Source organism: Pempheris klunzingeri, chromosome 19 (genome assembly GCF_042242105.1).
Source record: "Pempheris klunzingeri isolate RE-2024b chromosome 19, fPemKlu1.hap1, whole genome shotgun sequence".
NCBI classification, from domain to species: Eukaryota; Metazoa; Chordata; class Actinopteri; order Acropomatiformes; family Pempheridae; genus Pempheris; species Pempheris klunzingeri.
Genome location: NC_092030.1, coordinates 17,218,574 through 17,244,967, shown reverse-complemented (window position 1 = coordinate 17,244,967; position 26,394 = coordinate 17,218,574). Strand labels below are relative to the sequence as shown.

Sequence of the window (26,394 nt, the reverse complement as noted above, 5' to 3'; positions counted from 1 at the left end):
GTGAGATAAAATAATGAATATAAATCCATAGCAATACACAGACAGCATATCACACTTACACATGAATAATCCTTTCATTGTTTTTTTTTATATTGATTCATTACGTTGGAGAGGGGCCGACCACTGGCGCCATTCGTGGATGGTCTATTAGGGTTGTGAGTAATTATGCTTTGGTACCACTGTCCTCACAGACCGAGAAAGAACATCAAGGAACCACACTGGCGCAAATCAGACCCTGGCAGAATAATGGCCAGCAAGCTACATTTGAAACATAACCACTCACAACCATAAGGGAGCACTTTAGGAGAGAATATTAGCTTGGTCACACAATAGTATTACTGGGCTCATTACCCACCGTTATGCAAGGAATGTGCAGTATATATTTCATATTAATCATTTCAAAAGTAATATCTGTTGACTTTTATTTCCTGTGAACATGAGTTTCCTACATTACTCATTATTACAGGGCGTCACTCCCCGAATGTAGGTAATTGCATCTTCTCTGTTCCCCAAAACCAGTTGCTCTACTGAGACTGATCTCATTTATAAACTAAATGCAACAATGATCATCTGCTGGTGGATGCTATTCTGTTGAGTACACTGTGTGTGTCACTGACTGTAGAGACCAAATCTTACTAAATGGCAAATAGCAGCTCACACAGGAGGGTGCAGAGGGCATGCATAAAGTTTTACAAATATGTCCACAGGTATTTTTCACAAAGGTAGTGTATGGAGCTCACAAGCTGACTGAAGGCAATTAAATGTTATTGGAATATATTAATAAAAAAATCATTCAGTTAAGTAATAAAATCAGGAAGAATAAATAGAAAACTTTTTACCCGACCTTCACATCTAGCTTTGCCTATTTGCAGTATACAGAATAAATGAAGCTATTTATCTATTTATCTTCATTTTCTCTTCAGTTTTCCTTTTTTCAGTTCATAGTTCATGTTTAATCATTAACAAAGGCCCTGTTCTCCTCACACAACATTCTCTTGCCACATTCTCCTTGCTAAACGAATACAGCACACTGAGCACCCACCTACAAGCTGCAGCTAACCTTGTGCATAAAAAGATAATCATCCTCCTTAACCAACGTCTGCCAAATGAATGTAAAGTGTAAATGTCATCTGTATGCCGTGTGCTGCTGAAGGGACTCTTTACAAACTCTTGTAAGAATAACGTTGAGAATATTAAAGTAAGAAAGTGTGTATTTTTGTGGCATTTGAGCGAACGGATCACTGAGAGCACTACAAGTAGTCTGCTTGAGTTGTTTATGTGTTTGGGTCTGACTCTGCACTGTTGTCAGTGGTGGCTTGTTGGACTCAGGAGTGAGTATTGATCGGTTATTTCATTCAGACCTCTCACCCATATCGGTTGTTTTTCCACTGCTTAAGATGTTTCAGTGTGAGAGGGCTCATTGAAGGCATTCCCTGTCTAATTGGTGATAGATTAAATCTAAGCTTCTTCGCTTTCCGGACTGACTGATTTTTTTTATTCCTTGTCATCAATATGTATCGATTCTGAAACTACTGTGAGATGTGTGACAGCGCATTTCACCTGAGAAAGCATTTTGTCTTCACTGGTGATGATTGGTGGTTGATAAGCCGCTCCCCTTGCCCCTGATTGGCTGTAATCATCTATTTCTATTGATTCTAAAGTCATATTGGCATGAGTGATGCCTTATTGGATTCTGAACAGAAAGTGCTATTGATTAGTCATGTAATTGAAGCCTTTCCCCTTTCATCACTGCCTGTTTTTCATTTCCTATAAACACTAATTCCACAGCCGAATGAAAAATGTAATATAACACAGTGTATTGCACCTGATTCATTAGTTTATCCGTATAGGAAAATTGAATTGTTTAAGAGCTAACAGCTATGGTGGAGGCAGGATGTGTTGTTTCATGTAAAATGCTGAAAAAAAGCTGCACCTGGACCTTCTGTGCTTTGTTCCTTATTTGTGAAAGTTTGCAGCGTATTAGAAAGAAAAGAGACACAGTAATGTGTCACTTGAACACAAAAAGAACAACTTAACTTTAACTCTCTTACAATGGAGCTGCCCATACAGCTGGAACTGCTATAATAAACTAAATGAAGAGATGCTAATGCAAATAGCATTATTTATTTGACCATGAAAAGCATGAAATGATGAAAGAAAAAAAACAGTTACACTTAACTTAAACTGCTTTATACTTTCAAAAGGTAATTCCTTGTTACTTTAACTAATTACTTCAATACATCACCACATCACTGAGTAATACATTAACAGCAGCAGCCAAAAACATCAGTTCCCGGACTCATAAATTGAGGCTAAAAGTGCTGCAGGTCAGATAAAACCGTTCATTAATCTGGTTGTAGATGTGACGGTGTAGGTGGGCTGTAGATGTACAGAAGAGCCCAGAAGAGATGATAAAAGGGGGCTGTTGGTTGAGCAAATATTAGATAATCAGACAGGTGAATTGCTCCAACATCGTCAACATTATGGGCACCTCACAAGCACCTCACTTAGCCTTCCCAACCCCCAGAAAAGCTCAGGATGTACTTCACACACGATTACACTCAAAAACAAGGTAGCAACCAAGCGTGCAACCTGTCAGTTTTGCTCACTTGCTCACCCAGAACTATTAGACAGTGGCAGCATAGTTGTTATGATTTTTGTCTTTTTATTCCTGTTTTCATGATGCAAGAAAAAAAAAGCATGTATAGTTTACATTTTTCGTATTTCCATATTGATGGAGGTCAAGACTTCTGCCTATTTTTATATATCAAAAGTACAACTTGTGTGTGTTTTGGGAGTTAGTAGCACAGTGAAGGGATGTCTAGTGTTGGTTAAGATCTTTGAAGTCCTTTTAATGTGCTGTAATGAGCCAGAGATGAGAGGGTGCTTAATTACACATTGAATCCCACAGTGCTCCATGCAGGCTCAAAAAGCCTGTACCCCTCTGCCCTCCCATACACACATACACAGACTGCAAGAGAAAGGAACAGGCAGAATATTTCTGAATGTACACAATAATAAAAACTAATTCAGCTTCCACTACAACACACTTGCACACACACACTGCTCCATTTCTGTGTTTACAACACTGATAGCAGACAGTTGGCAGAGACTTCAATAATAAAGCTGACTCAGTCACCTCCCTAACATCCAACCTCTGGCCCCTCCACTAGAGAAATTCCTGGGTCACCAAGTCTACAGCTACGGCCAGCTCCTCTCCATCACCTTCACCTCCGAGACCACAGAGCTGCTCCCCCACCATGTCACCCTGCTCCTCCGAGGCTCTGGAATCGCCCTGTCTGCTGACCTTTCACCCCAACCAGTGCTTGACCATGACCCCAGCCTCACACCACGGCGCTCCTTCATTGTCAGGTACAAAGATGCAGGCATGGTGCTGTCAGTTTATGAGGCTGTGCACGTGCTATTCATTTATTTATTTATTTATTCACTTACTGTTGAATTTAAGTCCCTCTGGAAAATACCAAAGTACTTACCAGACTGTGCGCACAAGAATGGATGTTTGTTTTTCTGTGCATCTCCCCGTTGCCTGTCGTCCTTGCTACAATATATATAGAGTCCGCAGAGTACAGACTATCCAGGACACCCAAGTATTCACAGCTCACCCACACTGACTGTGCTGTCATGCTCCCAGAAGAACGTCAGGATATGAATGTAGTGATGAGCCAGCTCCCCAATGCACTAGCTGTCATGTAGATTTGGCAGGTACAGAGCAGTGGCATTACATTTCCATTTTTACATCTTATACATTTAGCAGATGGTCTCACCTGGAGTGCCTTGACATGTGTGTAGCAGTAGAATGACAGGGAAGTCACCAAAAAGTGCAAAAGAAGGGATACTATGGGGGAGCAGCAATCCAACATACTGACAAAGAAAGGCAATTATTGTGACATAGAAGTAAATAAGGGAATGACATTAAAACAAGACTGCACTGAACGTAGGTACAGCCGCAGTTTGTGCTGAATGCTTAAATTAGCATGTTAACAAGCTTTCGGTGACAATGCTAACATGCTAAGCAGGTATAATGTTGACCATGCTCACCATCTCTACTTAGTGTTAAAAGGCTTTTCTTATGAGCACTTACCATAAAGTGCAACTGTGGCTTTGCAAAGTTAAATATTGACTCAATGTTGGCCCATTATAAACAATTAAAGGATCACCAAAGTTATTAAAATATATCTTGGGCGTGAATGTATGTAATCCATTTTATGGCAATCCATCCAGTATTATTATTATTGAGAAATTTTGCTCAGAACTACAAATGTCAAACTTCTTTAGAGCTCGTCCTGTGGGGACCATGCCAATCCATCCATTACATGTGTGAAATGAGATTTTTCACTGAACAAGTGAAAATTAAACCTGATGGTAGCGCAAAAGGTCAACCTGCTGCTGGTGCTATATATAAAGCCAAGGGATCAACAAAGCACATCCTCTGGGGACCATGAACGTCTTTACCAAATTCAGTGGCAATCCTCAGACGGTTGTTGAGATGTGTCCGTCTGGACCAGTGCGGTGGACTGACTGGCTGACTAATAATTTTATTTGCAAAGCACCTTCCAAAAACAAGTTACAAAGTTCATTACAAGAATAATAAGACTATACATATATACATAGATATATATGACCAACACCACCATCCCTAGAGCCATGGTACTGGCATCGCTGAAAACAAGAAAATATAAGGGATTCTTATTTGAAAGATCACATCAGACCATTAATAGAAACATAGCAATAGCATGTAGAGCCTCGGGTGGAGTGAAGAGCGGGTCCATGTCCTGGAAATAGTCCCTTTGCAGCCTGATTTGCCAAAACTAGGGCTTCAAATTTGATAAAAGCAGCTGCAGACAGCCAGCTGATCAAATGAAACATTATTGATTTTGGTGAGAGAACTGGGCCGCTGAAGGAGCGAAGAAAAAGTAGAATATAAACGATATCATACCAAAGACGGTCATACAAACATTAAGGAGGTAAACAAACGTGAATGCATGGTTCGGATATAAAGGGATAATGATATAAACAGCAATTCAAGCAGCATACACATTAACGCTCACACATACACATTGCTATATTGATAAGAACAGTATTCACCAGCCTGCCACCTTGGTAACTGGACAGTACACTGGAAGCCGATGAGCAGACCTATTAGATTCTTTTTTAAATGATTTTTGCAAGATGGAGTTCAAATACAGTTCTTACCTTATTAATTGATTAATTTGGGTTGGTGGTGTAAAATATTCTGCTATGTTGTATATTTAATTGGCAGCTTAACTTGTGAGGAGAGTAAAAGCTATACGTCTTGTGAAATCAGTAGATACAGGAAAAAAAAAAGGGAACTGCTACTCTCATCATTAGGAACTGTAGAAGTTGTTTGTAGGACAAATTCCTAAAGGGAATGACAATGTGTGTATGTGTGCTCTTCAGGCTCTGCAGAAACATACACTGTGTGTGTGTGTGTATGCTGTGGATCGCGGCTGCCCTCGTGTCAGGATTTGACTCAGCAACTTTTCTATTATAATGGAAAAGTTAAGTTTGCATTGAATATTTTTTTTTCCATATCATTTTATAGCTAAAACATCTCTGACCTGCTGCAGAACTTTGCTGTTAACAGTTGCAGTTGTAAATCTCTGAGCAGTTCACTCACTCATGTGTAATGTGTACTGTACCCTCCCACGCCTACATATAGACACACTTTTACTCTGATAGTAATCACATCACAGATAAATATAAACTCACAGAGCAATTCAATATTAACAGTACTACATTATTTAGACCTAGCGGGTAACATTTCTTATTATAATTGGAGGGCAGCAGCACCTCTTTGAATACTGCAGCAATCAGGGGTTGGATGTTGTGATAAAGTTAGCAGCAATCAAAATCAAGCAGCGACACAGTTCCTGTCACACAGAGCTGATGGTGTTTACATGACTCGTAGCAGGCAGTCTGCTGTTTTTGTTTTCTGAGTGTCTACGGTTAGATTATATTAAATTGTGTATGAGTCAGCTCTAATTGTTTGTCTGTGTTGTAGACAGTTGATTAGCATCTGTATTTGGAAACTGAGACTAAAGCGCTGATTGAGTTGTCTTTTGCCAGCCTGCATTGTTTTTCACTGCGTCGTGACCCAGAGTTTATTCGTTTCACTTCCTAAACAAGTCTGTGTTGAAGCATTTATAATTGTTTTTTTTGATCATTTTCTTTATTCCAAGATTCATTTAAGTTCAAGGACATGTTTGCATTTTTTCAAATTTGCCTTGAAGTTATTCTTCCGTGCCCTTTTCCTGTGTAAAGTGAAAGAGTTACTGATCACTGCAATACTGGTCGTGAAGAGATTTATAATGTATTTAGTTTGTATGTTGTTAGGGAACAAATCCTCATTCGGTGTAAAAACACATTCTGAAAGTTAAGCTGAAGCTAATGTGAGACTTCAGCCATCTTCAGTCACAGTCAGTTTAGTTTCCCCAGACAATGATGGATTTGGTCCCCCATCACTTTTATTGGAATCAAACTATGATGCAATCATTGAATCAGTCGAGACAGAAGGAACAATTACAGCGGATATATAGCCATATATACAGCCATATATATATATCTATATATATATATATATATATATCTATATATGTACTGTTCTATGACTAGGGGTGGGCATTGCAGACATGATCACAATATTTTGTGATAATAACACAATAACAACCCTATTACGATACACGCGGTTCCTAATCTCAGTTTGATATATCACAATATCTGTGCAACTGATTTGATTTGCATTTTACTTCAATGCTATGATAGCAATAAAAAGGTACATGTAGGCCTGGGCTGTTCCACCTCAGTTTGGGAAGTGAGGGAGTGAATGAATATGTGCAAGTGTGAGTCAGTGTAACAGAGTAGACATTCCTCAGGCTGTTAACTCTAGTGCGTCCTCCACCTTTGTCTCTGCATACAGTGGCCTTCTCAGGGGGAAATGTTTCCAACTATTGGCATTTCATATCGCGCAGCCTCCATTTTCAACGACACTGTGAGGTCTAGTCGGCTGGTTTCTTGACTTTCTCTGAAACTACGGGGTGATGGTGGAGAATTTGACTATGCACATTTGCTGTTTTTTCTCTGTATTTTAGTTCAACAGATTTTACACACCACATGTTGTTTGTTGATTGTGTTTGTTCCATCTATGGAACAGAAACCAAACTTCACCATCTCTGCGACACTTTATGTGTTTACTTCCTGTAAATGAAACTGGTTCTTATTTTGATTGGTGATCTCTCCAGGTGACATTCTAGTAAGGTAATGGTCAATGGGCAAAAGGCAGGAAAGTACAGACTACAGCATTTGATCGTACTTCATGCGTGATGCATGTATTGATCATGCATCAAGGGAATAAAGGTAATATATAATATATATTGTCATATCGATCATTTATCCATCTCCTATTTAAGACAGACTTGAAAAAAGTGAACATATCTCGAGCCTTTGTCTCCAGCACAGCAACAAAATCTGCTGTTTCCTTTAAGATGTTAATAGTGCCTCAATAGCATACTATAAATGTAGACTGTGGTTAGAACTGTAGTACTTCCTTCTTAAAGGGAACTGCCTACTCCCATCCCTTATAATCCTGTGCCCGCAGACTAGTTCTAGTTGTTATTGATACTCACCCTCAAGTATCCGTACAACTGTGCTTTCGCCATTTTCTCAGCTGGAGTCTACTGGCTCTTTTCATCACACAGTGGACTTCCGCTTGCTTCTCCTTGCACCTATTTGCTCTCTGCCAAACCTCCTGCAGACGTGTTTCCTTTTTGCCCTTCACGGCAAAATGGTCAATCTGGAGGCGGGAGTGACTGGAGGAGGCAGACTGGGGCTGAAGAGGTGAACAGTGATGTGACGGTATGTGGGGAAGCAGCAGCGTAATCACTCACATTGTTGTGACGAGATCTCATTAGGCCCATGAACCTGGGGGACTGGGTGCAGCTGGCCTGGTCTCCACACTGAACCTGTTAAAAAACAGGCTTAAGTCATTCACTCTATTTTTGTTTTCTTCCCCCACTTGGCCTGGCGTCTTGCAGCCAGTAATCCTTCTCATCCCACTCAGCACCTCCTTCACACTGTTTTGTTGCAATTTGTCTTCAATTCTGCCCCTGTGTTTCTATCTGTACTTCTCCTCCTCGGCACCCACAGACCAACTTAACTTCCTCCCTGTAGCCAGCCCTGGAAGCCCTCTTCTTCCCTAAGAAGGGATTTAATTTTCTTTGTTTTCCAGGGTTTGTCTTAAATGAAACACAAAAAACAGCAAACTGTTTAATGGAATTGAAGGTTCCACATGGAAATTGACATGTTATGCAGCCAGGGAGCTCTGCATTGTCCTCTCTGTGTGCTCCACAGACTATGTTCCAGTCCGTTAGCTCAAAACAGTCCTGTAGTGCCTTTGCATACTTCTGGGATCACACTCCTACAGTCTTGATAACAATGGGCAGTCGGCTATTGGCTGCCACTGAAAGAAATCTACAAAAACAGTGGTAGGTTACATTTTGAGAAAGAAAAGGTGCAATGGGCTACACCATTTTGAATAAGTTGTACTTTGCCAGGAGGGGAGCTGCATGAGTTCAGAAGGGAGATGATTAAAGCATGAGCAAGAAGCTGACCAAAATCCTCAATGAGCAAAGGTCTGAACTGATGGATGTTGCAAAGCGTCAACCTGCTGGATCAGGTTGTGGTTGCAATGATGGGCTCACACAGCAGGTGGTTGTCTAGAATCGCACTACCATTGTTGGCACTTTGGGCAGGAGTCAATATACTTGTGCTCTTGCCTGTGGCGGTGGATAACAGAATTTGACAAAGGACAGATCAGTCTTGTTGAAATTGCTTTTAGTGGTGTGGGTTAAAGAAGAGATGCCCTCTTCAACTGGAGCATCAGGTGATGGGAAAGAGAGGCACAGTGTGTTATTGGCAAGATGATGGCAGTGTGATGGAATAAACCAGATGAATTTTCAGGAAGTTTTGTCAGACAGTCATGGTCCCCAATATGATTTATTGACTTCCTGTAGAGGGTCACATTTGCGGTTTTAAAGGAAATGTCTCAACAACTATTCAAGGTCCTGTGTTGATGTTCCGTTCGGGTAGAATTGTAATAACTTTGGTGATGCTGTGACTTTTCATTTAACACCACCATTAGGTCAAAATCTAGATGTGTTAAGTTCTTTGTGTACTTTGTCATCATATAATCCATCAACCTCACCAGTACTTTTTTTTTTTTTTTTTACTTCTAATTGGCAAATGTTGGTGTGCTAACATGTTAAACTCCACTAGTGAACATAGTAAACCTAATAGCATAGCATCCGTAGCATCAGCGTTGTGTGTATGTTGACATTAGCCTTTAAGGGAAAGGCACATCTTTTTTGCTTGCCACATCAGAGGATCCAAGCCCTGAACTGGGACACAGTTTGTGTCTTACTGTCCCCTCCAATACTGCCATGCCTCTCTCTGGTGTCTGCGCACCAGTAATGAGTTCCCCCATAGCACCAAGAGCCCTGGCTAAAGAAGCTCTTCGGTTCCCTTTTTGAAATGCGCTGGAGCTTGGGGGATGGAGACTGCCATTAAGTGTTCCTCTCCGGAGAACTTCAGATCACATTATACTTCTCAGGTACATGCACAGATGCACTTCTCCATGTGCTCTATATCATTTCCTCATGCTCCCTCTGTCTCTTCCTGCCTCTTTCTGTCACACTCACATATGCAAATATGTCAATAATTTGTGAAAGTCTGAGCTTCCACACAAACACATCAATCCATTTGGCCATCTGGCAGTTTGATTTGCAACAATCTGATGCAACATATGCATGAAAAAATGTATCAAAAATGGGTATATTTACGTGGTTCCCTGTAGGCATGCGAAAGCAAAACACATCCGTAGCAGCACACATCGCTCTTGACTGTCAGCATCTGCATTCATTGCTGGTAAAGGTGTAAACCTGTTAAGTGGCTGCGTTTTCCCACCTGGTGCAAAGATCATTTCAAAATCAGATGAAGGAGAAATATATGGAGGCACTGGGATTGGAGTGGAGGGGATTGATGAGGAGGTGAATGGCCTGTATTAAGATAGTATCCACTCTTCTCTGTGATGTTACCTCTGCTCACTTTGTGCTCCCTTGAAATCAGCAGGCTGGGAGGTTTTATTGCCTTGCTTGTAGCAGTATGTGCACGTCTGCGGCTTGTACGGATAATATTCATGCCATAAAGAACCCCTCAGATACTCAGCTACTTTTTACTATCAGCTGATAAATGTTCTACATACAGTTAGTCGCTGGTTATCAGCTGTTCACTCCTCTAACTGCCTGCTTCAGGAAACTGCTCATATGAATGCCTTTTAATGTATGAGCCAATTTGTAGCAGTCAGCAGAGCGCTAGTAGTAGTGTGGGCATGAGGTCCATCTGGCACTGAGATCATTCCTGTCATGTTTTGAAAATTCACTGGCTTTGATCATAGATCAGGGACAGCTAAATATATTGAACAGAAAGCAGACTTTGCTGCCAAAATGAAAAAAAGAAAAGAAAACAACTTTAGCTGTAGGTGACAGAGCAGAGCAAGGAGAAACATGGAATTACTATGTGCCTGGGTAAACCTGTGAATTATTTGGGATTTATTAACCGCTACAGTCCCGAACTAAAAGCTCAGTCCTAATGGCGCTTTCATATACAATGCCCTTTTCAGGATTCCATATTTATGGTTTATCTGTAGACTGTAGGTTCACCTACAAAAAGCATTCTATTAGAATGTCAAATATGCTAACTCATTTCAGAGCAGTAATCCAACTAATCCTTGAAATTTAGGAGGTTTTGGTTTAACCGAAGAGGTCGAAATTCCAGCAGCACTTGCAGTATGCAGAATAACTTTATTGTCAGATCAACGTGTTTCAGCCTGTGGCCTGGTCTGACATTAAAGTTGTTCTGTATTCTTCCAGTGTCGCTGGAGTTTTGACCTCTTCAGCCTTTTTCCTGCACCGTAGAAGCAGCGTTCTACTTCTGCTAGCTTTGGTACTACTGACAGCAAATGTGGGCTCACAACGGCCTCAAAACCAATAAATAAAACAAGCAAAATCTGCTCAACAACAAGCCGAGGTGGTGAATATTCTCATCAATAAATGAAACAAGCAACTATTCAATGAACTCTTTACAGTGTCTTCCATCTTTAAGAAGAATCACTCACAACCAAACTGTCACGTGCACATTGCTTGGAAGGATAAGGGCTGATGTTTCACTGCTATTAATAGACAATCAAGATCAAATGTGTTTGGTAACTAATTTGTATTTTTCAACTTCACAGTCACTAACATGCCTGTTTATCCTCCCAGTACCTAATCATTCCTCTCTTACTCTCTTTCTCCGTCCCTCACACATTGTTCATGTCTTGCTCTCTTGCTCACCTTGTATCTGTGTCTCTGTTTTCTCTCTAAGGGTTCTTGTGCTTGAGTGTGTGTGTGTGTGTGTGTGTGTGTGTGTGTGAGTGAGTGAGTGTGTGTGTGTATGTGTGTGTCCAGTATTCTTTTGGGCTTTTCTCTCCTGATGATCTCCTCTCATCCTCAGCAGAGCAGGCTTAATTACAGTGTGGCTCTCTGCGCTCTGCTTGGTACTGATTAAAAGGGACACTGATGCTCCATAGGGAAAGCCTGACTGGGAGTTTGTTCACTTTCATGCACACTCTGCTTATCGCTGTCTGACCAGCTCCATTACCATGGCTTTGAGGCCCAGTTTGTAATTGCCTCTCTTTATTACTGTGCCTACGTGTCAGGCCAGGGAACAAGGACCCGCCGCATCAATGGAGTCTTGTGTGGCAAGCCAGGCATGCACACACGCACACACACACACACTCACACACACACACTCACACACACATGCTCTCATGTGCACAGTATAAATGTGAGTGCTAAGACAGAGGCCATACACAAAATAAAGGATTTTGAAACCGAGTTAGAACAGTTGACCTAATAAAAGAACACTCACACTTAAAGCCCTGAGTTAGGCCAACATGGTCAACAAACTAAAGGGTTCACACTTTATTCTTTTATGGTTCTTGGCTATAATTACATGGTTCATGTATTATAATTGGGTACCACTTAAAAAAAGGTGTCCTTCATAAATGTGGTTTATAAGTTGTAACAAATGCCTTAACACTACTACTACTACTACTACTACTACTACTACTACTACTGCTTCTACTACTACTGCTGCTTCTACTGCTACTACTACTGCTACTACTACTACTACTACTACTACTACTGCTACTACTACTACTGCTTCTACTACTACTGCTGCTTCTACTGCTACTACTACTGCTACTACTACTACTACTACTACTGCTTCTACTACTACTACTACTACTACTGCTGCTACTACTACTACTACTGCTACTACTACTACAACTACTACTACTACTACTACTACTACTACTACTGCTGCTGCTACTACTACTACTACTACTGCTACTACTACTACAACTACTACTACTACTACTACTACTGCTTCTACTACTACTACTACTACTTCTACTGCTGCTACTACTGCTACTACTACTGGTACTACTACTACTACTACTACTACTACTACTACTACTACTACTACTACTGCTACTACTGCTACTACTACTTCTACTGCTGCTACTACTGCTACTACTACTGGTACTACTACTACTACTACTACTACTACTAACCCAAGTGTCCAAAGATGCTGCATTGCAGATCTCTGGAGAGAGAGAGAGTTCCTCTGAGTGGTGGTTGTCACACTGAAGGCTCTGTCCACAAAAGTCCACAGGCTGGTGTGGGGTTGGTGAAGAGGTCCATATCTAAAGGAACCACAGATTCTAGAATAGTGTATAAGGTTGGAGGTCTGATAAGTACTGTGGGGCAAGGGGCATGGAGCGATTAATAGGTGAGGAAGAGGCTTTCGTATGAGTGAAGGTGGATGAGGTTTGGGTGAGATGTGCTGCTTGGGCCTGGAGTGGATGAGAACTGCACATATGGGAGCCTGTCGAAGGCTTTGCTGGGTACCCTGGACAAGACTCAGTTGCATTAATTCACTCAGGAAGTGATGAAGGCTTATGTATGAGTGTCTCTACCTCCGTGTCTGAGAGTGTTGGCTGCAGTCTGAAGCTGTTTTTGAGGTGTCGGATTGTGGGATTTGATGTTTGAAGTCCTGAATAACACCCAGGGTGTAGACCTCTGAGACCAAATGTAGCAGCTGCCCATGTCACGCTCTGTTTTATTGCTATCTAACTTGAGTATATTAGATGACATCCAGGTTTTTATGTTGTGCAGGCTATTGACAAGAGACTGTAGGGGCAGCTGAGTGGATGGTTTAGTGCTGAGATACAACTGTGTTTCATTGGCATAGCAGTGGAAGCGTAGGCTGTGGTAATGGATCATTTATTGAGCCTCTCCAAGTTTGCTGGTGAACCAATGGGCAGGACAGGAGATGCAGACAGCCTGGTTTTTGAGGTGGGGCAAGAGAGTTAAGATTGAGGGCCAGGCCATCCACCATGGTGTCAGAGGGATCTGAAAGCTGAGGATCTGGTGCACTCCCTGTCTTGATGTTCCTCAACCTGAAGGAGTTATACCAGTGAAGCAAACCACATCCAGCAAGTGACTGTTGCATGGATGGGAATTTTAACATGCTGTAACAGTCCACATGGATATTAACGCCACTGAGCAGGAGTGTAGATGGAGACATGGAGCAGAAGTGCGTAGCTCAGACAGCTTGGACATGAAGGTAGTGGAGTTTTTTGGGGGGCGGTAGACAAGTACCACCTGGAGCTGTGTGGACCCAGCCAGTGTGAATGTAACACACTAAAACATTGAGCACTGAGTACTTGATTTTTTTTAACCGGGTTGTCAGAACGATGTATAACTGTCTGTCCACCACCACAACCCATGGAGCACGACCTGTGTGTGTGTGTGTGTGTGTGTGTGTGTGTGTGTGTACACTTAGCCTGGGTGTGTGGCTTGATTCAGTGTTACAAAGTCTCAGTCAAGCTTAGAAAGTCGATTTTCCTGTCTGTGACGATGTCATGGATGAGAAGTGCTTTATTGTTTAGGGAATGAGTATTCAGCAACGTGAATGTTGCACTGTTGTTTCTAGACGCTGAGGCAGATGAAGTAGGAGGACTTCAACACAGATGAGGTTCCAGTTTCAGAGAGCAGGTTCAGTGAAAACTCTCAGTTTGTTAACCCTGAGATGAAGAAAACGCTGGGTTTTCAGTTCCAGGGATAGAAGTAACTTAAACTCTGAGTCAGTTACCACGGTAACTGGTATGGTCACAGACACAGTTACCCTCCTTCCTCTTACAGAGCCAGACACACTTTTTTTGATTGTATCAAAGTTTATCGATTTGCGGAGGTTTACAGTATGTTGAAATCAAAATCCTGGTTGGATATTTGATACTCATTAGTCTCATAAGTTGTGCTTTTCATGTGCTGTCAGTCATGTCTTTGAACAGCACTTTTTGCCCAGACCTTCAAATATTACACAGCATAAAGTCACTCAACCCAGAATAAAAACTCTGCATGGCCATTTTGTGAATGGAAGTTCTTTTTTTTGTGCACACAAGACAGCTGTCAGTTTATTCTATTCTAAAGTGTAATCTCAGTAGAAATCGTAACAGGTCGGTGTGATGCTTTGGGATGAATTAATTATTGATAATCTTGATCACTACATTTGTAAAAGTAGCTGAAAATGAAGCCACTGTATGTTGCTGAGCCGAGATCTACATAGATGTCTAAAATTTAAAATCTTCTGTATTGTAACCTCCATGCCTGTTGTAATTGCAAATCACCTTATCAATCATCATCAGTGGATCAGATTATGATCTTACAATCATGTCTCTGTCTTTTATCGATATTCTTTTTGGGTTGTTTTTCAATTTTCAACTATATTTTTCATTTTTTAATTGCTGGCCCCTGCGTTTTGTGCCCGCCAGATAAAATCTGAAGACGCATATTTAAAATGTAATGTAGGCTAGTACACAATCCCGATTCCACCATTTTGTGATCCATTACGGAAATATAACTCTGGTTAATGATAAATAAATGGACAACACTGAATAAAATGCTCGAACAAACTTCAGCTGTTCTGAAAGCCCGAACTCTGAGTGTTCAAGGATACTAAGGGTTAATCAACTCAGACTTCAGGGTTGTTTGTCGAACAGTCAAATAAATATAATGATGTGACATTCACACCCATTTCCCGCTGTACGGAGGTGCGAATGGAGCCGAGGTTTGAACTTCGTTCTCAAGTGTAACACTGTGAATGCTGTCAAGGAGAGACTGTTTGAAAATGTGCACGTTTTTTTTTCATAGTCAAACAATATCACATCTCCGACCTCTCTGTGACGCCCAGCTTTTCACCATAAACACATTTGATTGAATGTGTCATGGTTGGTGAGCACAGGGCAAAAGGGATAGGACCTGAATGTAGACAGCTAGGCAGACTGATACAGTTCAGAGACTTATTGAGTGAAAAAGATGCATAAGCTTAAGCAGTAATGAGGCAGGTAAACGTCAAAACAAGGAATGCAGTCCAAACAGGCAAACAAATCTAAAGGGGAAGGCAGGAAATTCAAAGTCCAAAAACATCAGGCAGATAATAGGTTTCATCTGTCAGATAACAGATTTACAGAAGAAAGAGTATAAAGAGTTGAAAGCAAAGGCACAAAGTAACTCTGACAATAAGACAGGGATAACAGGGATATGTACTACAGGGGGAATGGGGGAAATGTGAAGCAGGTGAGTAAATTGGTGGAAAAGTACTGGACAAATTACTTTTTTTTAAAAAATTGGATCACCAAACTTGTTGCAAATAATCCTGAAGGGAGGATAATAACTTTACAAAATGTAATGGAAATCTAACCCGTAGTTGTTGGGATATATCAGTCTGGACCAAAGTGGTGCACCGATATTGCTGAGCCAAACTAGCAGTGTGGCTCAAAATGATGACACTAATGCCTCGTATTGTTCTATATGTCTTAGAATAAGAATATGAGAAATAAAACCCAAAAGTTGGGTTGACAAAAATCTCTGGCATGCCTTGTGTTATGAGAATTGCCATCCAAGGACATGCTCACACGTTGCCAGACAGAGTGGCAATCGAGGGTGTGCTCTGCAGCGGTGGGAAGCCTCATACCTACAAGGACAAGAAGAAATTCTCACGCCAGTAGATGATGACACGATGTGTGAGAACTACACCCACAACGCCCATTATAAAACCTAACTGTATATGCTCACCAGATGAGCCTTTTACTCTGTAACCTCCATGATGTTGTTGCACTGTCAAACGCTCCTCTTACATGTAAGATTAAACTTTGTATAACTTTCAAGCTGGCTCCAATCTCCTCTACCTAAAGAAGAAGTCTTATGACACCTTGGTTCTGAAAAATCCCCTCGGCTTCTTCCTTTTCCTCCTTCAGCAGGAGACAAGGGCTTTGTTTTTAGTGCCTGTAGCTCTTTAACTTCTTAGGAAGATCACAATGAACTATTTAACCCTTACAATCAGACCAAAAATGTATTCATCTACCCTTTGACTAACATACACAACTGCACACTCAATGGCTCATTTGGAACAAATGCATGCACCACACATTTGACAGTGTTATCTGTAATTGTGCTTCTAACTCCAGTGCATGCTGCTGCTTCTCACCTTTAAGACTTTCACATGATACTGCGTGAACATTTAACACAGCATCGCCTGTGGAGCTGACACAGCACCTATCATCAAGATGGAAAGAGTGCACGATACCTGGGGTAAAACTGGCAGATGTCAGCTGTGCAGCCTGGCTTTGCAGAACATCCTTCAGCAGATGGCAAAGCTCAATGATCAAGACCCTGAATTTGTGTTGAAGTCAGCGCATTTTACTTTTTCTTTGCACTGTGTGCGTCTGCTGGTAATGCTGTAGATAGCCTACCATAAAAAGTCACATCTGTGGCAGCATTCCCTATTTTCTTGGCTGTGGAGAGTAATTAAATTGCTATAAAATACTCCAGTTGTTCATAAATCAGCCACATTACAAACAAATTCACTTCAAATAGATTTTTGAACCTTTTAAAATTTGATGGTTTTGCTGTTTAATCTTAGTCTTTTTGATTGCACAAATATACTGTAAATGATGTTTTCTATCTTCTCACTTCACAGGCTTCATGAAAGTGAGGTGAGATTCAAACCTCAAGTGTCTGCCTTTGATTTCCAACGTCTCCTTTACAACCTGACAGCTCTCAAAATCAGCAATGCTGGAGGACACAACTGTAAGTTTGTATTAGTGTTTATTAGTGTATGCAAATACTCTAGATTGTCATTAATATATGCAACACAATTAGTTCAGGTTGTTTTACTTGTTATTTTAAGGGTGTTTGTCTTTTAACTAGACTACCATGTCACATACCCATATTTGCCTGTTCACAGGGCATTGTGGCAAACCTTTTGATCACAGTTGTATGTACAGTTTATATGTCTTTAAAAGCATTTAGGCATTATGGTAGAGAAATAATTATGTAATATTATTTCTGAATGTGTGGCCATTCCCTAGCAATACCTGCAAAATTAATGTGCCACAGAAAGTTTCCAAAACCGTCACATTTTTATTAATAAAGAATACATTTTCGTCACACAGCAGCACAAATTATTAAAGCTGCACCAAAGTTAGTTGCTAAAACAATGTCAGTGTTTGTATTCAGGGAATAGTTCAACTGTTCCAAATCTGGCTCAGCAAAAACGGGACATTTATTCCCAGCTGTTAGGAGCTAGTTCTTGAAATCCTCCTTTTATTTTTATCACGCCCTTCCTCCCTTCCTAACTGATAGTCTGTATTGTAAAGTGCAGGCAGGATCTGAGAGGCATTACGGCAGATTAGAGCACCAAGAAGACAGAACAGCTGGCCAAAATCACCGGTTCTCTCACACTTACTTACACCATTTTAATTAGTTGCTCAGTGGGGGCGTTGTGATAAACACTCTTGTGTAGTTCCTCATGCACAAGCACATGTAAAAAGACTGGCACACAAGTTTGTGCAGACAGAAACTGAAGCACAGCCATGCATATTCCATCAAACTGTTTCCTGTAACCACCCACGCACACAAACGTGCAAACACAGTAAAGCACACAGTTTACACTGCATCTATTGCACATCACAGGGGAGAAACTCTGTTAATGATTTGTGTTAGGTCTCAAAGTCATTCTCAAACAGTGTTAGAAGTGCTTCATCGCTGCAGGCTGCACAGCAAACTTTAATTTCAAAATCCCATAAAACTGTCTTCTCGTCTTTCTGTTCTGTCCCTCTCACATTCTCTGTTGCTCTTTAGATTTCTCTGCACCACAGAGAGTCTCTTACAACAGAACTGTATTATTTTAATGACAGTATTGTCTTTAGACTATAAAGGCAGGCTTTGACAGCAGTCACAGTAAAAGCCTCTAATTTTCTCCAACACAAAAATTGAATTGTGAACAGTAAGGCACGTTGGTAGTGTCTGAGAAGTCAGCGGCTTGATTGCTGACTGTACAGGTACAAGAGGTAGAAAGACCTAAATTGTGGTGGCCTGTAAGGCTGGAGTGAACCACTCAAGGAAATTAAAGTCTCAACTGGCCTGACAAGGGTTCTTTAAGGAAGGATTTTTGGAAGACAAGTTGCACAGCATGCCTTAAAATGAAATGTTTTTAATTAACTGAAATATAGGGTACAGTGTCTGAAAACGGTTTAATTGCACATTTCCCCCCGTCGAATGAGCTAATAGAATTCAGGAGGTAGAGGAGAGTAAAGGGTAGAGGCTAAGGCGAGTCATGGAGAGGGAGGAGGACAGGGCGGACTACTGATTATCCCTCAGAGGTGCAAATGCACTGGGTTTCATCATCGCTGAAGGAATGGCTGGATCATGACTGGTTAGAAGTCAAGGTCCAACCGCTCCTCCGGTTCTTTCACTTTCTCACCCCTCACTGTTTCTTCCTCACACACTTTGCTCATTATGCAGCTGGTCATTCACACTTGATTTATTTCTTTTCTGACGTGCATAGCATATTTTATCCATCCATCCATCCATCCATCCATCTTTCCATCTATCTATCTATCTATCTATCTATCTATCTATCTATCTATCTATCTATCTATCTATCTATCTATCTATCTATCTATCTATCTATCTATCTATCTATCTATCTATCTATCTATCTATCTATCTATCTATCTATCTATCTATCTATCTATCTATCTATCTATCTATCTATCTATCTATCTATCTGACGTGTCTTCAATAAGAGCAGACATGGCCATGGACCAGGAACAAAAGTCATTTTGTGTTCTGTGGCTGTGGTTTAGAGAACAGGGTGAAAGGGATTCGGTTCAGGATCGCCTGCCCCATCACTATTCATGAGAGGAGAGAGGGATCTTGAAGCCCCACAGGAACTGCACGTCTGACATACCTCCACCGAGTCTCCTGTCTCCTTTTCTTCTCGTCTTGCTCTGCTGCAGTGATTTATTCATTTGCTATATCAAAGATTCCCCGGGTGATGAGTGTACGTGTGTGGGCGCATGCGTGCGCACGTGCGTGTGCAAGTGAGCATTAAGTGTGGCATTTACGGCCGTGTGGGTGGATGAATCTGTTATTGTGTGTGTGTGTGTGCGTGTGTGTGTGTGTGTGTGTGTGTGTGTGTCTGTCAGACTGTAAACTATAAACACAGGCCAGAACCTGTAATGAGACAGGGAGGGAGGGACAGCACCGCAACAAATGCTAATAACCTGCTGCTTAATGAGATACAGAGACCCACAAACACACACCCACACTAACACATATACACATACCCTTAATTTCAGAGAAAAGCAGGTGCCCCAAACACTTCAACAGGCCTCTGGAGCAACAATTATCAGTTTACTACTGACCTTAGTAAGAAGCAGTTTTATTACAAAGCGCTCTTCTTGTCTTTTCTCTTCCTTCCTCTGCAGACACATCGCAGCTTGCAGCGGTAACCCTGCCCTCAGCTTTCATCCCCCCTGGTCCAACCAGCCCTCCTGCCCCATGGGTGGAATCTTGCTCCTGTCCCCCGGGTTTCGCAGGCCAGTTTTGCGAGCAGTGCGCCCCAGGATTCACCCGGGAAGACCCCGGCAGGGGGCCGCTCTCTACATGTGTGCTGTGTAACTGCCACCAGCATGGAACCTGTCACCCAGAGACAGGTAATAAGTGAAACATATACAGTGTAATTGGTGTGTGCACAGCTGTGTTTCAGTGACTCCTGCACAAACCCTAGAAAAGCATATAAAAAGTGAATACATAAATCAACTGCAAAACATTTTACTTTTAAAGGAGAACTCCACCAGTTTTACTTGCCAAAGTCAATTTACCATTCACAAGGAGTTCTCTCTGTAATGTCTTCAATGGCTTTGGAGGAGCTTTGTAAGAAGTGTAAGAAAATATATTGATATACTTAAGAAAGTATACATCAGCCTGAGCATGAGACGACAAATACTCAACAGAAAGTTATGTCTGACACACTGTGTCTGAAGTCACTCCCTATATACTATATAGTGCACTATATTTACTGTTGATTTTATGTGCCATTTTATTTGAGTATACACATTTATCCACTATATTTTTCTCTCAAAGTAAACATCCCCAATGAAAGTAGTGTCTATAGCATGTTAAGTGTCCAAAATCTTAATTTACTTCTCACTATTGAATGAATATTATGTAGGAAGAGGTGAATGAGTTAACAAGGAAGTGATTTTAGACACAGGCTTGGTCATTTACTAATCAGAGAGGGTCTAATAGTGCAGTAGTGCAGTGTCTGATCTCTACCATTCGTCCCATAGTCCCATAAAAGATAGCTTTACTTATGGGAAGTGTAGGAACAACCATTTTTGGAGCAGACGTAAATCAGATCCATCATTATGTTTCTTCGTTGCATTCGAAATTGTAGCATCAAACAGGCTGTAAAAAAAGCTGCTCAATCATATTTGTAAGACAGACTTTTCTTCTGAATTTTCATGAGTAAAGTGATTCAAAAGTCCACCATTTCACAAGTCGGCACTCAAAACATTTACCATCATTAGTACTGACGAGGGCAATAACCTTTTTTCAAAGTTAATAGTGTATATCAGTTAACAGTGAGCTGTAGCGTTATTATAGAATATTAAACCAATCCAAGTTGCAAGTTCAGTGATGAAGCCATTCTTCTGAAGCATTCAGCCAGCCTAACATGAGATGAAGGATCATCAGAGGTTGTTGAGACAATATTTTTTGTCACCGTGCCTCTGAGAGAGCAGAGGGAACAGAAAGAGATGCAGGCTGTTCGTCTGAAGCGTTTTCCTGTCTTTCTAGAACTGACATTCAGTCATCATCGCTTCAAGGGAATGTATCTCAGTCATCCCCCAGGAGCATTGGCAAGCTATCAGTCAAACTGAGAACTGGATGGCTGTTCTAATACAGCAATATCCTCTTTTCACACAACTAATCTTTATAATAACAGCCAAACTAGAAGTGTGTATTTAATGCACCTGTCATTTTATGGGAGATAATAACAGCAGCTGCAGCATTCTCTCAGATTTATATCCTAAACGTAACGTCCCGTAAATGACGGAAGTGAAACAGCAGCTGTTGGGTGTGTAAACAAGTCAACCTCTTTGCAGTTATTTATATGTGTGTCTAGAGTGTGTACTATAGGCGCCCTCTTTCTTTTTCTCCTTGAGTCCTTTCCACACTATCTCACTCTCACAGCTTTAAACAAGTCTCTCCATCTCACCAAGAGTAGACAACTCTCCCATCCAAGGTCCCACCCTCCATCTTTTATCTTTCCTCAATCTCTTTCTTCCTCTCTATCTCTCCCTCCTACCCTCAGACTTAAAGTATCAGGGATCTGACCTAGTTAGAAGATGCCTGAAGCTTTGGCTGACTGTGTTATGTTTGTGACTGTGTGTGTGTTTATATGACTGTGTGTGTGTGTGTGTGCATCTGAGGTCCGGAAGCAAGTCTGGTATCACTGCCTGCCTGCCTCCCCCCTAATTAGACTTGTTAGCCGCCTCTTGGCTAATGATGTCTAATTTGCTTGCAGATTTCCTGTGTCTCTTATGTCTCTTCTCAATCTGGATGTCTCTCTCTCTCTCACACACACACACACACACACACTTGTTCTCTGTGCCTCTTCTTGTTCCCCAGACTCCCTAGTCAGCCTCTCCCTGTCTTCTGCTTCCTTCTTCCTCTCAGCTTGGATTGCACCTGCTCTCCCTAGTCACCTTGACTTTCTTTTCAGTGTCCTTGACTCCCTTCTGTGCAGACTCCTCTTAAGTTGTCCACCTGTACATCATCCTCTTCTTCTTAGGTATATTTCCTTTGTATTAATGTAGTATCCATTCTCTTCTCTCATTCCAAGTGTAATTTGTAAGTGCTTTAAAACTGTAGAACAAGATTTAGGGCCAGTAATAAAATCAGAGAACAGACATGAGAGGAAATGTAGCAAGTTAAATACTAGAAACTCAGTTCATTTTCCCCCATTCTTTAAAAAGATTGAAGGTGTCAGAAGACTGGGAGAGTGTTTTCAGGGCGGTCTGAATGCAAATGTGCTTATGTACTGAATTGTTCTGGAAGGAAACCCCCATTATTTATTAATGAACCTGTTTAACTGTTTAACATCAAAGAAGGCTTGGTTTACACTCAGCAGATCAAGCTTAGCAACATTTAGCATCTTAATAGAGTTCAGCCATGACACGTCTGCACAGACTGTGAAGACTTACGCACACGCAGACACACACACACACACACACACACACACACACACACACACACACATGCACACACAGACACACACACATGCACACACAGACACACACACACAGACACACACACACACACATAAAAACACTCTTCTCTAAAAATATTTACATGGCACAAGTACCATGCAAATGATGAATGAGTGTTAAATATGGAACATGATATGTCCTCTGAGTCACGGATCAAAAATCCCCCGTGTGTCGTGTCCTTTGGCACAAAACTCTCGGGTTGAATAGCATTAGCTGACTATCAGGTAAGGAAGCTATTTAAAATTAGCCTTTCTTTTGCAAATGGTAGATGATGGCATGTCATCTTCTGAGGACCCGCTGGCCTTGTCTTTAATAAATGAAAAAAAGACCCAAACACACAGGAGGAGCTCTCTATAAATCTATAAGTTCAGGTCAAGGGGAACTATCAAAGTAAGTCGATTAGAGACACCCTGTTCATCATTTGTCACCAGAAGGGCGGACCAACCTGCTGTTTCTCCTATCAGAATCTTAATTGCTGTATAATTACCTAACGACTTGTATCATCATGCAGGGTGTGCCCACAGACAGAATTGGGATGGAGTTTATTCACTGGCTGCCGAGGGAGGCTGCAGCCAATGGTGCATCATAATCATGATTTATTAACACTCTGTAAGTCGTGTCGGTTCTATTTGCTGTAGCACAACACAACAGATTGGAAATGTTAATATTTGTGGTGGGAAGAGCAAATTGCGATTTCTGCCGAGAGCTGGTGCTGCACGGCTGATGAAGTCAAACATATGTCCTTCAGATGCAAAAAACCTTGTGCACGTGTTCCCACTGTTTTGAGCATACTTTCATCTCAGTGTCCCACAGGCGCAGACATGCTTCTATACAATATGTACACTATGTTAATTACATCCACACCGTCCATAAAATTGGGCTGAGGCCATAATTTATAAGCTTGAGGGAGAGTGTTGAGGAAGGAGAGAGATGATTGTAATGTATAGATAAAATGGAGACACTCAATTTTCTCTGCCGCCCACACAGTAGGGGAGCGCTCATTAATCACCTAAACAAATGAAACACATGATGCTCACGACAGTGTCGCTGCTGGGTATTGAGCATTAAGGTGTTATATTAGAACTCCTCTGTTAGCCCTGCTCCCTAATAGACCTGTGTTAGCCCTCCATGGTGAACAACACTTGTACTTACATCGTCAGAGAACAATGTCCTCTGAGGTAGTTTTCTGCGTCTCCACAGAAATGGCTGATTATGAGTTTAAAATTAAAGGTCAAAGCGGAAACAGCTAGATAATTATAGGGAGAAGTCAAATTACTAGTCATTGGGATTACCACTAAAACTGTGAACATAGTTTTGTAGACTGAGAACTTTACTCAAGTGAGAGGGGACAACACAGTTTTAACAGAAAGTCTGTGCTACAAACTGGGGACTACCATGAAATTCTGTAAAGACGTTTGTGTCCCCCTTAGAATGAACTGTAACAAGTATGGTGATTCCTTAACTCTTCTTCTAGAGCACTCACTCAAAATAAATGCAATTCTCAGCTACAGCTTCACAACTGTGTTTAGCGCTAATTAGCAGATCTTTGTGTGCTAAAACAGCTGTTTATATGTTGTCAAATATGTTGTCTTAAAAAGGAAATTTGGCCTATTCATGTGGTGTTCATAGAAAATCTATTGTCGAGAGAGATCTCGTTATTTGGATCCTTTGTCTCATCTGTCTCGTTGCCTTTCCCCATTGTCCTCAGCCACGACCGTACTGAACGAAATACAATATGATTAACATACAAAACACAATAGTAAGCTAATGGGCAATTTAATTTTTACTTCAATAGCTGCATGTAATCAAAATCAACCTTTGTGGGTTTTAGTGAACCAAACCAAGAAAATAATTTGATGAATTTCCTCTTCTCCTTATCAATGGCATATCCTTAATGATAGATATTAATGAGGTTAATAACACATTAACCACACTTCCCAGTTTTTTTTTTATATATCTCATGCACAGAAACCTTTTGTGCATTTTCATATTTTGATGTGCTTAAAAGCATCGAAGATCTGAAGACGTGGATCAGAAGTACTTTGTGTCTGAACATTCCGCTCATTTACGAACAGACTCTATGGGACCGTTTCCCCAGTGCGCAGACCTCAAGTTAAACCACATGTTTTCACCACTCACTTTGGATCTAGCTATAATCTTGCAGCTATTAAGAAGGCCAGCTATAGTTAGCTGCATTCTGCAGACCACAAGTACCTGAATGCAGCATGTGCATCTGCTCTACAAACCCTAGAAAAAATAAGGTCTTTCTGTTCCTTGGTCTGTTTCGTAACAGCATATGCTTGTTTCTCATTTTGACATTTGGGCAAGGCCAAATTTTTGAATAATGCAGAGTGGTTTTGCATAGCTAAATGTCACACCACTGCAGTCTGGTGGAAGAGGTTGAGAAACTGAAGCTTTTTTTGGTCTTGGTCTGTGAAGGGGAACGGACCAGCAGGGGCTCCTGCAGCAAAATTCATTGACGTCGGCCTAATAAAGGCCATCACCCAGAGTACCTGTCTCATTGCATCAATTAGGGTACAGATGAAGAAATTACCAAACATGCTGCTCACTGCAATTCTCATTAGAATGCTAGGTTAAAATGGAGGATACTGTGAGGCAGTGTTTACCAACAAAGGGCCGCTTTAGAATGACACAGAGGAAGCCAGGGCGTGCATTTCCCAAATGCCTGCTTAAATGCCATCTTCAGCTCTCTAAGGTCATTACTTAGAAAAATCCATGGGAGAAAGTTGAGGCAGACAAACTGATAGAGAGTGAAGCTGGCTCTAGCGCTGGCTTATTCAACCCCCTAATCTCTCTGGTGGGCTGCATTTGTTGCAGGCTAAGCCGTGAGATGTCTGGCCTGTAGCGTGATGGGATATGAGGAGCGACAGTGAGGGGAGAAGGAAGTCAGAAAGAGCAGAAAAGACGGATGTAGTCAGTTAGAATGAATCTTACCATGTAATTTCTCCCGCTGATCCTATTCAGCACGCCTTACTTATCTCCTCACAAGCAGCGCATTTATTTTACACAAAAATAAACAGAAAGAAAAACAATGTGCACACTCTGTCTGCCTGCCTTGGTTTCCAGTCACACTGTCAGGAATCACTCGTTTGAAAAGGTTTCAACCTTTCCCTTGATGAAATTAGTTTAGACAAGGACAAGTTGCACAACCAACCGGTAGCATCACCAAAGTGAATGAAGATGAGGAAGCTTCCCCTGCTTAAAAACAGGCGATATGAAAAGCAAAAGTCCAGGAGAGAACAAAACTACACCCCGTACCTTACAGAAAGAGCTCCACACTGTTGTGGCAAATGGTGGACCAGTAAAGTTGGTGGAATTCATTGTGTAAATGTCTGTTCCAAATTTCATGGCAATCCATCTTATAGTTAGTCGAAACATTTTACTCAAAACCACAAATGTGACCGTCATGGTGGCGCAAGAGGAAAAGTCAAGGAACCACAAAAGTCATAAACTGCTGACCTGCTGGTGATGAAAAGTATTCATTATCTGGGGACCATGAATGTGTAAAAAAAAAAAATCATGGCAATCCACCTCATAGATGTTGAGTTACTCCT

General features: G+C 41.3%; 1 protein-coding gene across 1 annotated transcript in view; it reads left to right on the top strand.

Moving 5' to 3' along the window:
• lamc3 (laminin, gamma 3) overlaps window positions 1–26,394 on the top strand; it is a 95,112-nt gene that overhangs the window by 49,271 nt on the left and 19,447 nt on the right. Inside the window, exons 10-12 of the mRNA XM_070850425.1 lie at window positions 3,174–3,372; window positions 17,179–17,288; window positions 19,973–20,200. Coding sequence (XP_070706526.1) covers window positions 3,174–3,372; window positions 17,179–17,288; window positions 19,973–20,200 — 537 coding nt within the window. The remainder of the gene's footprint in view (window positions 1–3,173; window positions 3,373–17,178; window positions 17,289–19,972; window positions 20,201–26,394) is intronic.